The 14,425-nt window shown below is 40.6% G+C and overlaps 1 protein-coding gene across 1 annotated transcript in view; it reads left to right on the forward strand.

Moving 5' to 3' along the window:
* Positions 1-7,624: 7,624 nt before the first annotated feature.
* The window catches only part of LOC124073464 (cytosolic phospholipase A2 zeta-like), a 34,806-nt gene continuing 28,005 nt past the window's right edge, over positions 7,625-14,425 (forward strand). Inside the window, exon 1 of the mRNA XM_046415714.1 lies at positions 7,625-7,666. Within this exon, the coding sequence (XP_046271670.1) occupies positions 7,640-7,666 (27 nt within the window). The 5' untranslated portion in view covers positions 7,625-7,639. The remainder of the gene's footprint in view (positions 7,667-14,425) is intronic.

The raw sequence follows: 14,425 nt of genomic DNA on the forward strand, positions 1-14,425 counted from the left end.
TCTTACCGGTTAATTGGACTTTCTAAAATCATTAGAATGTTGATTACAACAGACTAATGTCAATAATAGGCTTGGGTTTAATAAATCAGTCATATATTACAAGCGTTGACTGTATATAAAGATAGAGGACAAAATAGCTCTAAAGAGTGAAGTCAAAACACCTCGGTCGCCCTCTGGTGGTTTGCTCTAGAACAGGTTCTAAACCCCTCACGTCCACGTTTTTTTGGTCCATGTCCCATCTGCAAGCATGGAGGAGGAGATAGTTATGACTTATTAGATGTTTTGGCTTCACTTCATTCTCATGTCATCCACCTTTATTTTACAGCTAATGATTTGCACTCACAGCTGTAAAGCCAGCATGTTATTATTGAGAAATTTTGGCTGCACCTTCTCTGCCAATTTTGTGTGACTAGCTTGCTAACTTTAGCAATATATCCTTCATAATCACACTAGATACAAATTAATTGAATTCAATGTATTAATATAGCACAAAATCACAACAAAAGCTATCTCATGGCACTTTTCAAACAGAGTGGGTTTAGAACATAGAACATATTCCTAGTATATATAGAATATTGTCAATACAGAGAGACCCAACATTCCCACAGTGGTGAGGAAGAACTTGCTTTTAAAAGGCAGAGACCTTGGAACAGACCCTGGCTGTACAGCAATAATAGCAGAAATAATGGACCTGTAATAATAATAGAAATGCTAATAATGCTAATAATAATGTTGTGTCTATGTGTATAAGCGTGTGTGCGTGTGTTGGCTAGGCTTCAATTTTATCAGGATCCTTGACTCCCAAACCTAGAGACAAAGGGTTTATCTTCTCAATTTAGATTATCGTGTACAATAGCCAAGAGCACAGAAATAAACATTTCCAGTTAACACTCCAAATTATGGCACCAATGCATTTCAGTGTCTAGACAACAGTTCAACAACAAGGGTATTACAAAACTTGTCCTGTGTGTGTGTATATGTGTATGTGGTGTACTTTTGTTCTTTCCCAAATGTCATGCCAATCCAACAACAGTCCAGGTCATGATGACCTGTAGCTATTGTATTGTCATGTTCCCAGGTATTTCTTATCTGTTATATTTTTATCTTTCTATTGTTATTATAGTCTCAGCACAGGCTTGGCTCTCATTCTCCTACAATAATAATACTGTTATCAGTGAGAGTGATGAGCTGTGCTCACAGTACATGACAGTCCCTGAGCCAAAGAGTTCCATCAGTGATTAACCCAGTAATGTTAGTATAAAGAACACTATCCCCCATTTGTGGAAAACTTTTTATGAACCCCTGTGAGTAAGACATACAGTAGTATCCATGCAACTTTCATAAACATAATCCCGTCCCCTGACCTCCCCTCCCAGCAGCATCCATCCCTCTTGGGTCTCCCCTGGACCAGTCAAACATCAGGTATCAACAGTATATTGTAGTGAGTGGTGTTCCTCTGTTCACAGTTGAAGAAGTTTATCCTTTGTCTGCGCAGCCACACATGACCATGCCTCCGGAGTGGAGGCTTTGGCATTATTAAGCCGTGCAGTAGACAACTCAAGTAACACTATACCGTGAAAGTAAATCAGCCATTTCCTAGTACTAACATCATGAAGTGGTAGCCATCTTTGCACAAGGAGTTTTTGGCAGCCATGAGGCCACTCAGCAACAGTTTGCACTGTTAATCACTTTTATGCGGGTGAGAATCAATGTTAACAGGAAGTAAGATTGGATTGTGGTTTATGGCGATACCTAGGAATTCAGATAGGACTTTGGATACCCTTCCCCAGAAGTCCTGAACAGAGGGACACTCCCACATTATGTGTCTGTCTCCTATTGCATTAAATTGGCACATAGTACAATTTGGACTTGCTATCAGTTTCATGCGAAACCTGGTGACAGGTGTATAATGGAGTCTGTGACATATTTTAAAATGAATAAGTTGGTGATTCGGATTCTTGGAGGCAAGAAAAATATTCTCCCATACATTGCTCCAGGAAATGTCATCGTCTTTCAGATCAAAGTCTCTCTGCCATGCTCTGAGCATCAATAGAGTCTCTCGTTGTCAGGATAGTTTGAAGTAGATTTTCCATACAAAGCCCCTGCAGGGAAGGGAATTCATCTAGTCTATCAGAGGGTGTATGGGAAGCTTGGCCCCCACTGGCACACCATGTGCTTTAAGTGCTGATCTTATTTGCAAATAATAAAAATGGGAAGAGTCCTGTAGGTCAAAGTGGTCCTTCGAAACCTGATAGCTAAGCATGCCCCCACCATCATACAGGTCCCCAATAACCCTAATACCTTTCAAAGACCATACATACAATATTTATCTTTTATGCCAGAAAATAAGATGTCCTTCAATCTCCTGGGGTAAACTAGGTTTTTCTCTAAAGATTTCCATGAGGCAGATGAGCGGCCGTCAAGCCAAGCATGATAGGATGTAGCTGGAAGGACTGATGGTGCACTTTGAAATTTGGGAGGGCGAGTCTGCCCTGATCTTTGGGTTTCTGTAGCACAGAAAACTTACGTTTTGGGTGGCTGTTATTCCAAGCATAACAACGTAACAGTTTATCAATTCTGACCCAGTAGGGACAGAGCGGGATCATCATACTCAAAAAGTTAATGCTAGGCAAAACATTCATTTTGCACTCACAGCTGTAAAGCCAGCATGTTATTATTGAGAAATTTTGGCTGCACCTTCTCTGCCAATTTTGTGTGACTAGCTTGCTAACTTTAGCAATATATCCTTCATAATCATACTAGATACAAATTAATTGAATTCAATGTATTAATATAGCACAAAATCACAACAAAAGCTATCTCATGGCACTTTTCAAACAGAGTGGGTTTAGAACATAGAACATATTCCTAGTATATATAGAATATTGTCAATACAGAGAGACCCAACATTCCCACAGTGGTGAGGAAGAACTTGCTTTTAAAAGGCAGAGACCTTGGAACAGACCCTGGCTGTACAGCAATAATACCAGAAATAATGGACCTGTAATAATAATAGAAATGCTAATAATGCTAATAATAATGTTGTGTCTATGTGTATAAGCGTGTGTGCGTGTGTTGGCTAGGCTTCAATTTTATCAGGATCCTTGACTCCCAAACCTAGAGACAAAGGGTTTATCTTCTCAATTTAGATTATCGTGTACAATAGCCAAGAGCACAGAAATAAACATTTCCAGTTAACACTCCAAATTATGGCACCAATGCATTTCAGTGTCTAGACAACAGTTCAACAACAAGGGTATTACAAAACTTGTCTATATATGTGTATGTGGTGTACTTTTGCTCTTTCCCAAATATCACACCAATCCAACAACAGTCCAGGTCATAATGACCTGTAGCTACTGTTTTGTCATGTTCCCAGGTATTTCTTATCTATTCTATTTTTTATCTTTCTATTGTTATTACAGTCTCAGAACAGGCTTGGCTCTCATTCTCCTGCAATAATAATACTGTTATCAGTGATAATACTGTTATCATATTATCCTTTATCTGCGCAGCCGCACATGACCATGCCTCCGGAGTGGAGGCTTTGGCATTATTAAGCCATGCAATAGACAACTCAAGTAACACTATATCGTGAAAGTAAATCAGTCATTTCCTAGTACTAACATCATGAAGTGGTAGCCATCTTTGCACAAGGAGTTTTTGGCAGCCATGAGGCCACTCAGCAACAGTTTGCACTGTTAATCACTTTTATGCGGGTGAGAATCAATGTTAAGAGGAAGTAAGATTGGATTGTGGTTTATGGCGATACCTAGGAATTCAGATAGGACTTTGGATACCCTTCCCCAGAAGTCCTGAACAGAGGGACACTCCCACATTATGTGTCTGTCTCCTATTGCATTAAATTGGCACATAGTACAATTTGGACTTGCTATCAGTTTCATGCGAAACCTGGTGACAGGTGTATAATGGAGTCTGTGACATATTTTAAAATGAATAAGTTGGTGATTCGGATTCTTGGAGGCAAGAAAAATATTCTCCCATACATTGCTCCAGGAAATGTCATCGTCTTTCAGATCAAAGTCTCTCTGCCATGCTCTGAGCATCAATAGAGTCTCTCGTTGTCTGGATAGCTAGAGTAGATTTTCCATACAAAGCCCCTGCAGGGAAGGGAATTCCTCTAGTCTATCAGAGGGTGTATGGGAAGCTTGGCCCCCACTGGCACACCATGTGCTTTAAGTGGTGATCTTATTTGCAAATAATAAAAATGGGAAGAGTCCTGTAGGTCAAAGTGGTCCTTCGAAACCTGATAGCTAAGCATGCCCCCGCCATCATTACAGGTCCCCAATAACCCTAATACCTTTCAAAGACCATACATACAATATTTATCTTTTATGCCAGAAAATAAGATGTCCTTCAATCTCCTGGGGTAAACTAGGGTTTTCTCTAAAGATTTCCATGAGGCAGATGAGCGGCCGTCAAGCCAAGCATGATAGGATGTAGCTGGAAGGACTGATGATACACTTTGAAATTTGGGAGGGCGAGTCTGCCCTGGTCTTTGGGTTTCTGTGGCACAGAAAACGTACGTTTTGGGTGGCTGTTATTCCAAGCATAACAACGTAACAGTTTATCAATTCTGACCCAGTAGTCTGGAGAGGGACAGAGCGGGATCATCATACTCAAAAAGTTAAAGCTAGGCAAAACATTCATTTTAATTACAGATATACACGTCCGTAGTGAGGCAGGTAGCCTGGTCCAGTTTGCAAGGTCACGTTCAATTTCCTTAAAGACCTTTTCGTAGTTGCTCTTCACTATTTTCTGGCGCGAAGGGTGTATCTGTATGCCCAAATATGTGATTTGGGTTACTACATGAATCTGACTTGATATTTTGGCATTCTTGGCAGCTTCATTCAGCAACATCAGAGCATTTACTCAAGGGTCCAGCTTATCTCGGTATGGTCCATTGTCTGTCTCTTTTGTATGGTCAATTTTTTCATGGTGTGCGTTTCTCTCTCGCAGCACTGTATCTAACGTGAAGGAATGTAAACAAAAAGCTTTTGTCCGCAAAAATGGTGACCCACAATGCACTATATCACATGCCCTTTCGAGCCATATTATGTCCATTAAACATCTGATGTTATCTGTAGCCAGATGACCCTTCATAAACCCAGCTTGGTCAGTGTGAATTAATTTATCCACATAACGCTCCAGATGTAATGCTGGCAACTTGTAGTAGATTTTCAGATCTGAATTTATCAAGGATATGGGTGTGTAGTTAGAGCATTGTAATGGGTCCTTGTCCTTCTTTGGTAACAATGAGATTAAAGCTAGATAGATAGATTCAACTGTCCTTTAGCTCATAAAAACAACCACACTTCCACTCATCAACAGTAAAGTGTATTCAAATAGATGTAAAGTATTAAACGGAATTGAATAAATAATTCTTGATTAAATTAAAATTGCCCATTCCACAGTGCAGTCCAATTGTGGCAGAGGTGGTGTATGAGGGGCAGCACGGTGGTGCCTCATAGCAAGAGGGATCCAGGTTCCAATCCCGGTCTGGGCCCTTCTATGTGGAGTTTGCATGTTCTCCCTGTGCCTGCGTGGGTTTTCTCCGGGTACTCCGGCTTCCTCCCACAATACCGAAAACATGTACATTAGGTTGACTGGCTACTCTAAATTGCCCCTAGGTGTGAGTGTGAGAGTGTGTGGTTGTCTGTCTTTGAGTGTTGGCCCTGCGATTGACTGGCGATCAGTCCAGGGTGTACTCTGTGCCTCTCGCCCGTAGTCAGCTGGGATAGGCTCCAGCTCCCCCGCGACCCTGACGGATAAGAATGGATGGATGGATGAATGGTGGTGTATGAGTTTGCGTGTGACTGATTCAGGATGCAGTGACTGATACCTTGATCACTGTTATCTGCAGCCTTTATTATTACTTTATATGCTGGTGGCCACACCTCTGCTTGCTGTAGACTCTATATGACCCTGGAGAAGCCTTTGACCTTACTGTAAACCCTGTATGAACTTAAAGGAGCATTTCAATTATTTTTAAAAAATATTACAAGCTAAAAACAAGAAATAATGGAATTTGAAGTAGCAATAACTTAAGCAAAATTAGAAAGCAGGCATCAGGTGAGGAAATAATGGTGTATTTTATCTATAGAAAATTATTAAAAGAAAAACAGAAAATCCCCAGTATGACCGGAGAGTGAAGCCCCAGCTGGCACAGAGAGAGGGATGAAATATGACACATGGGAAGTTCTTTAGCTAACCCAAATTGAAAAAAAATTCTTTATGGTGAATTGGATAAAGAATGATGTAATGTTTAAGGGGATGGACAATAGGGGTGGAGAAGTCCAGATCCCAAAGGTATAAAATAAGAGACCCCAACTGCTCTGGTCAAAGCTCTTCACTTGTACCCAGTGTGCAGATGAACTGTTCTCCTTTGCTGCCCAGAACTCTGTCTTCTGTTGACTTTTGAACTTCATAAAACACGTTTTTTCCTGAACAATTGAACACAGCTAAAACTTAGAATTTTTGATCTGTGTGGCTTGGACCTTTGGCTCTAAGACACCATATCAGACATTGTGACGAGCCAGCCAGGAGGGAAGCGAATTCAGAGGAAGTCCACAGCCAGCGGTGCACACACCCTGCCACCAGACCTACGGCCACCAAAAATTTAAAGGTAAGCAGGGCTTATATTTTCTGCAAATTTGTGTGATGGTGTCTGAGTGACAGTTGTGGTCCGCCTAGGTAAAGGATAAACCTCTTCACCAGGAGCAGAGGCAGCCAATCACAAGTTTTAGTCACTCAAGTTCTCTGATTGGTTGACCTTTGTGGCACATTTTTAACGTGCAAAACTTAAGCGAGCACGCAAGTGAAGTTGAACACGCATGGCTGGGGCAGACTGATGGAAAGTTGCATTGTGAGCGTGCAGCAGTCTGCCTGAGTGCAGAATCCATTTTTGTCTATGAGCCATAAGTGTGGTGTGCACAATTTGAATTTTTCCTCAAAATACAAGTTGTGTGCTTGCAAAATGTATTTCTGTGTGCTCAAAATTTCCCTTTGCACACTCAGAAATGCGGCACAACTATAATTCCAAATATAAGAGAGAAGACAAGGGAGAGAGAGAGAGAAAGACGGAGGGAGTAACGCACACCTGCCTGAGTATAGGCCAAGTGAAAAAAGAAAAATGCACAGATATTACACACACACACAACACAAGCGCATACGCTTGGTTCAAGGGACGGAATAGGGAGGGATAGAAAGAGGTGGGGGTGAAAACTCACCTGCACACTGCCATAGAGTGGCAGAAAAAAAGGTACATACATACATTATTAGAAATGGCTGTGCAAAGGTCGTACACTCACACACATAGAGATAAGAGTGGCAGTGAAAAAGCACACAAGCATAACCACAACAGAGTTTAGGTATATTTAAGATAAGATTAAGATAAGATAAGATCAGATCAGATCAGATAAGATAAGAAATGATAAGATAAGATTTCCTTTATTGTCCCACAATGGGGAAATTCACATATATGAGGACTTGTATGATTTTCTTCTGGTATATTCCCTGGCATCGCTCCCACATGCAAAGTGGAAATACATGTTTTTCAGGATGATTAATTCTCCTGTTGCTGGTGATTTCAGGAGCACCTGTCAAAGCAGTGGACAACATGGAGAGAGACCCAGCTGCTTCTGAGGTGAGAGATTCATGGTAAATTATTTAAACTGTACATTTGAAGCAGAATGTGTGTACATTGACATTTAAGTTCATGAAATATGTGAAAAACAAAACAACCTTCCTGCAAATCATTCTCAGAACTGGAAATGTATGACGTTGCGGGAAATATGAAACCGGAGTCAAATTCCTTGCACATGTTTCTTTAGTGAATGTTGTATGTACAATACTAATAATAGTATGACACATTTCACAAGTTTGAGCCAGATTCTACTCTGGGATGAATGCGGTGTGTTTTCTTTTTTTTTTTTTTTGTTTTAGTTTACACAAAAAATACAACAAAATAGTTTCTTTACTGGGTAATTTTTCTGTGTCATTACTTGTTTTTATGGTCCAAACTAGCGTTTTATCTTGACGATCCCATGGAAAGCTCTCTAAAAGTCTTATAAATAATATTTGTTTTTAATATTCGCTTTATCTCTTATTGACTCTGAATCTGTCGACTGTACTTGACTCTCCAGAAAACCCGTCATTCTCAGACTTTGTGTGCTGGTGAGCAGGAATATGTTCACCAGAGGAAACAAGTAGTTCTGGAGTCACTCAACAGCCTGGGAATCAACTGCACTGCTGTAAGAAAGAAACCTCTACATATACTGTATCTTATGTGATGGCCTATCATCATATGACATCAATGTCTGTCACCTCCATGACTTCTTATTGTGAGGGTTTTACAATCACCAGAACAGAGCAGAAACCAGTACCTCTTCAAGTCGTTTAATTTGACTTTTTGACAGTAAATATCCAGATATTTTTCCCAGATGTTGGTGGAGATGTTTAGGTCACCAAAAACATGATGCCAAATACATGTTAATGTTGCTTTCTAAGTAATTACATGTAATATGTTAACCAAATAAAATTATTTTTTAAACTATTTTAGGCATGTTTAGAGAGGAAGAAAAGATAAATTTAAAACAGAGACATTGACTTTTCTGGTGCACCTCAACCATATCAGTTTAATAATGCTGGAAATGACTGAACAGAAGAAAAAGAAAAAAGCAGAACAGCAACTTCAAACTGTCTATAAACTATCTATACAGAGGGACTACGTGACAGCTTCCCCAAAGTGAGGCCAAAACATCTTGATCATCCCCTGGTGGCAGGTTCCGGTAGTTATTTTATGTAGTTTTTCAACTACAAGGGAGGGGGTGTAAGGGAGGAAATACAATTACTCCCTGACACTCTGAGTTCAAATGACATCACCAGATCAAGATGACAGCACTCGTGTGTGAGATATTTTGGCTTCACTTTTGCACAGTGGGAGGACGTAGACACGTCTTCCATCTTTATATGTCAATGCTTCAAATCACTGAGGATTGTGAGTGATTGCTACTACTACTACTGCTTTCACTATAACAACTACTAGTACAAATTTACCACGTCTCCATTTTTCCATCCAGGACTCTGTTCCCCACATTGCTATGTTGGGATCAGGTGGGGGTCAGAGGGCAGCTGTGAGTCTGGTGGGTTCCCTCTATCAGATGGAAAAAGAAGGTCTGTTGGACTCTCTGCTGTACCTGGGAGGAGTTTCTGGGTCAACATGGTAATAGTTATTACACACACATAAACAGGAGTGTATCATACAATGCAATGATGGCCAGACCAGGACACAGAGCAGAGCTGAGTGAGGTGGCTGTTGAATGACCTTAGGCCCAACACTAAGGCCCCTTGACCTGAGGCTTTGGTTAAGTTGTGAAATGCTGCAGATACATCTGGAATTAAATTGCATGATATATGTATTGAATTCTGATGTTTTCTTGGCAAGCTTTCTGTTTCATTAAGTGTGTGAGGGTCAGAAGAGACTTGAGCAGAGAGTATGAAATTTCATACTCAGAACCAAACTAATGCAAACTGATCAGTTGAAAAGCAGCTTGTATCAAACACTGAATGTAGTTTGGACACTAGGAGCGGCTGTACTTTCAATAATCTGGTAAATCCTGTTATCTCACAAGTTAATTATTTCATTATCTTGGGTTAATCATTTTGAAAACAAATGTATTGTTCCTGTACAATAACAATATAATCATCGTCTCATATATTTTAATGATAATGAGATCAAGCAAGACAACAAGAAGAGTCTGCAGCCATGTTAGGGGCTACCCTCTGTTGCACAAGTCTGTGTAATTCAGTCTCTAATTTAGGATTTTTCCCATCAGTGTCTGTAAAAATCCTGGATGAGCTCCAGATGTTTCCTGTCCATATTCTACTCCAACACTTGTAACCACAAGTTGAACCCTTTACAAAAGTTAATGTTGGAATGTCTAACCCACCAGTTAGTTGCTTCCAAAAAATAATGCTCAGCTCTATCCATGATGTTTCTCTTGACCTGTGTGTGACTGTTTTCTCCGATAGGTCCATGTCCTCCCTGTACAGCGACCCACAGTGGAGCACCAACATGGACAAAGCTGTGTCCAGGCTGTCAGGACCTGAGGTTGAGTGGGGAGAGGCTCTGGCCTGGTTGTGTGAGAGGGCCAAGGAGGAGCATTTCTCTCTCACAGATGTCTGGGGGGTCTTAGTCTCTGCTTATATCATGAAACAGGCAACAAAACTTTCACACCTATTTTGTCACATTTGAGTTACAACACATCCTATTATAAAGATACTATATGCAATCATTCAGAGGAACATCTTGTGTTCCATCAGATGGACTTACGACGTCTTTCAGATGAGGCCAGCAGAAATGCCTCCAACCCTTACCCCATCTACTGCGCCATAGAGAAGCATGCCCCTACAGAAGGTACACACACATACATATGTACGTCACATTATTGCAGGTGGTACAGTGGTGTAAGTGAGTTACTGACTTGGGTTAAGTGTAAACTAGACTCTCTGTCTTTTAGGGAAATGGTTTGAGCTCAGCCCTCATGAGGCTGGTTTCACAGAGTTGGGGGTCTTTGTTGAAACGTCTCTCCTGGGCAGCAAATTCCAGGGTGGAGAGCTGCTGGAGAAGAAGCCAGAGATGGACATGGTCAAACTGCGAGGTGTGTGCTCCCAAGCTCAGCAAGTTGTTTGATAGCAACAGTGGAGTGGTGACAGAAATGACTAAACCCCTGGAAACCAATTTGGATTAAGTAGCCACTAATGATTTGGTTATTAAATTACAAACATTAGTGTTCAGCAATAAAAATGTTACCAATAAGTAATCAAAACAATAATAGAAGTTTAGATAAGAATTTATCTAGAGATTATGTCAATTGTGAAAGGGGTTTGAACTCACATTAGACACAAATTTGTAGATGTGAATAGGCAACAGCTTGCTAACACATTATCATCATCATTATAAAGTGATGTGTCAGTGTTGGGTTTTCATATTTCATTAATCATATACATTTATTTTTCTAAAAGTGGACAGTGGCCAAACATCTCCAACCAATTCATTGAGAAGAGTCAAGGAAATTACTGTAGGCTTTGTTGATCATACATTTTCAAACTGTGTGTGTGCGTGTTGAAACTGTCCAGGTGTTCTTGGCAGTGCATTGGCTGATATGCACGTGATTATGGACTACCTCCTTCACTGTCTTCTTGGTAAATACAGCTTGACGTTTTCATATACTAAACTTGTTTTGTAGAAGCTGCAAGGATAAATCTCTTGCTAAGGTGGAAAGCTAGTCATAAATTTATGCTAGGTCTTGTAGACGCTGTTGAAGAAGAGCTCCTCAGTGTATACAATATCCTACAAAAGCTAATAGCCCTGATCAGAAGCACTAGAAATGATCCTCCTCTTTATTGGAGCTGGACAAGCTGCAGAAAATACTGGAAGGAAAGTGATAATGAACCTGCTCAGATGAGTTACTACAAATCTAACCTCTAAATTAAATCCACTGTTTTGCAGTTGCAAGCAACCTGTGATGAAAAAATGACTTACTAAACATCTGATTCAAAATACCACAGTGTCCATGAGATTCTTATCTTTTGCAGGCAAGTTTCATATTGAGAGTGCACAGCAGCAGGCAATGAGTTCAGAAGAAAGAAGTCGTCTTTCTCAGCACTGGAGTTGGGAGCTGCTGAAGGTAGGAGACACCTGGAGCCAAAATCTGGGGGACGGAGCTTTCAAAACTCACAGTGTAGAGTAGATTAACAGCAGAATGCATGATGTTGCAGAGAAACAAACAAAACCTCTCTAATTTAAATGTGCTGTAATCACGTAATCATGTTTGTGCATTTCTTTTCAATGCCCCCCGCCCCAATCTTCAAGCTTTTTATGGAAATCTCTTTTCTGATTATGAAATGGGAATGGGGAACTACCGAAAACTTCCTCTACCAAGGTGAGAAGTCATCAGCAATAACTTGAACTTTTATTATATGTTTTTAGAGTTTGAATATTTTGAATAATGTGCTTTATCAGTTTCTTGTTGCGAATTAGACGATCCTGTCTGTGTGGTAAATATGGATCTACCTGAAGCTAACTTAGTTTAACAAGAGGAAACAGCTGGCCTGGCTCTGTCCAACAGTAACAAAATCCACCTGCTGGTACCTCTAAAGCTCATTAATTAATATAGCTCCATAATATAATATGATCCACATAAAAAACAAAATGTTAAAATACCTTGTGTCTCTGCAGAGGGTTGTGTGCATTTCTTTATTAAAGTCAAAGTTTTTGGAATTGTGTTGCGATGAGGACAAGGTGAGACTCCAGGAAGTTACTGGATAAAACTTGAGATTTAGGTCTCATTCAGAAAAATCAGGTGCTGCGATGCTGCTGTTCACTTTGAGTGTGGGTACAGCAATTAGACTGCAGCAATAATGGGCTTTCTGGAAAAGAACAATGCGGGATGATTTTGCTCCATATTTACAAAGTGTTTGCACTTTGAGAGAAAAAATTCTGCAATCCAACAAACAGAAACACTGCAGCCCTATAATGGACAATTAGTGGAAAAAGTAAGTAAAAAGTAAAGTAAGTTAAAAACAACTTTTGTTGAACTTTGCTCTGTTGTTCTGCTGCTGGGCAGATGCTGTGGTACCACATAGCCTCTCCTCCAAAGAGAGAATTCACCTGATAGATGCTGGGCTGCTGATGAATGTACCCTACCCTTCATTTCTGGGAGACAAGAGGGACATCGACCTCATCATCGCACCAGAGTACAGTGCTGGAAACATGTTTGAGGTACTGTAAAGCGTGTTTCATTCTGACTGAACACTGGATGGAAACTAATGCCTGCAGAACAGCACTAATATCATATACGGGCTATTAACAGCAAGCCAGTAAATCAAGTACTAAGGTAATATTACTTACACAACAGACCAATTGTGTTACAGCTTGTGGTTTTCATTATCTAAGGTAATTTATTCAACAGGACTCAATGCAACTGAGTCTAAGGTTCACTGTGGCTGTTTTAATATGCAACACCCTGCTAAATACCACCTTAATAACGTCTGTGCTCTGTTCTTCCACACACTGGCTGTGGCCATAGACTGTGCAGCTAAAGCAAACTTTCCATTAACCTCCAGCCACATTCTGTGTTGTGGAGGTTTAAACTCAATAAAAGATTGCCTGTCCCCTTCAGTTTCTGCAAACTTCATTTATTCTGAGGTACAAATGGAACCCTTCAATGTAAATGAGTTATGTTTCTTATTTTGATTAGATTGTTTTTATTTCAGCTTTGTATACATGTAATTTAACTGACCAACATTTCACTTTGTCCTGTTCCTGCATTTATTTCTCAGATAAATGAGGAGAATATGTACTTTTAATTAATCTATCCATTAATTACAAACTATCCAGCATGTATTAAAGCATGCTATTAAAGCATGCATGCCTACCTGCCTATGTCTAACTTGTGACAGACAGGATCATGCTTATGTTGCACGAAGATTGTGAAACCTGAAACAATGTTCGCTTACTGCTCCCTTCACAGACCCTGACTCTTGCCAGGGACTACGCAGCCAAGGTGAACAAGCCTTTCCCAGAGATAGGCCACATAACCTTGGAGGACAGAGACTGGCCAAAGGACTGCTACGTGTTCGAGGGAAAAGAGAAGGAGCCCACGATCGTTTACATGCCGCTTTTCAACAGACAAAACTGCAAAGGTCTGTTGAATTCTCACACCTTCCAAATGCCTTCCAAATAAGAACATTATTTGTAGAGGAGATGCTCTGCTGGATCTACTGGTGGTGTTAGAGGAAGGATCATGAGGGTCTGGAGGGTTTGGTGATTTGGATCACCAAAATTGCTCTGTTAGCCTAATGTGCATGTTTTTGGGACTGTGGGAGGAAGCCGGAGTCCTTGGTGAAAACCCATGCAGGGAAATGCCATACAGAAGTGCACAGACCCTCGAACCCAGAACCCTCTTGCTGTGAGGTGACAGTGCTAACCACTGCACCTCCCGTCATCCAGTTGTACTTTATTTATTCAGAACCTTTTGTGCAAAATTGCAAAGGTGCTTGTGTTCCAGAAGTAGTAAGTAGTAAAAATTGGAAGAGCTGTTGTTAACCTTTCCCAGATTTGTGGCTCTGTACCATAGCCAGGTCACCTCTGGTTTAATTTGGCTCGTTGCTGGTAACTAGCTGGACCAGACAGAACATGGCAGAAAGGAGGGGACAGGAGGGAGAGTGAAAACTTCAAATTTGGCCTGTGCAATACAACTTACACTCTTCCCTTAGTGCATAACAGTCTCCCTTTCAGCTAGCAACATTTGTGGCGCCATCATCACTGTGTTACTGTAGGAAACTGCTTCCTGCAACAGTCGTTTATGTCACACACAGGGCTGCCACCCCCTAAGGGGAA

This window comes from Scatophagus argus, chromosome 16 (assembly GCF_020382885.2).
Source record: "Scatophagus argus isolate fScaArg1 chromosome 16, fScaArg1.pri, whole genome shotgun sequence".
Classification (NCBI taxonomy): domain Eukaryota; kingdom Metazoa; phylum Chordata; class Actinopteri; family Scatophagidae; genus Scatophagus; species Scatophagus argus.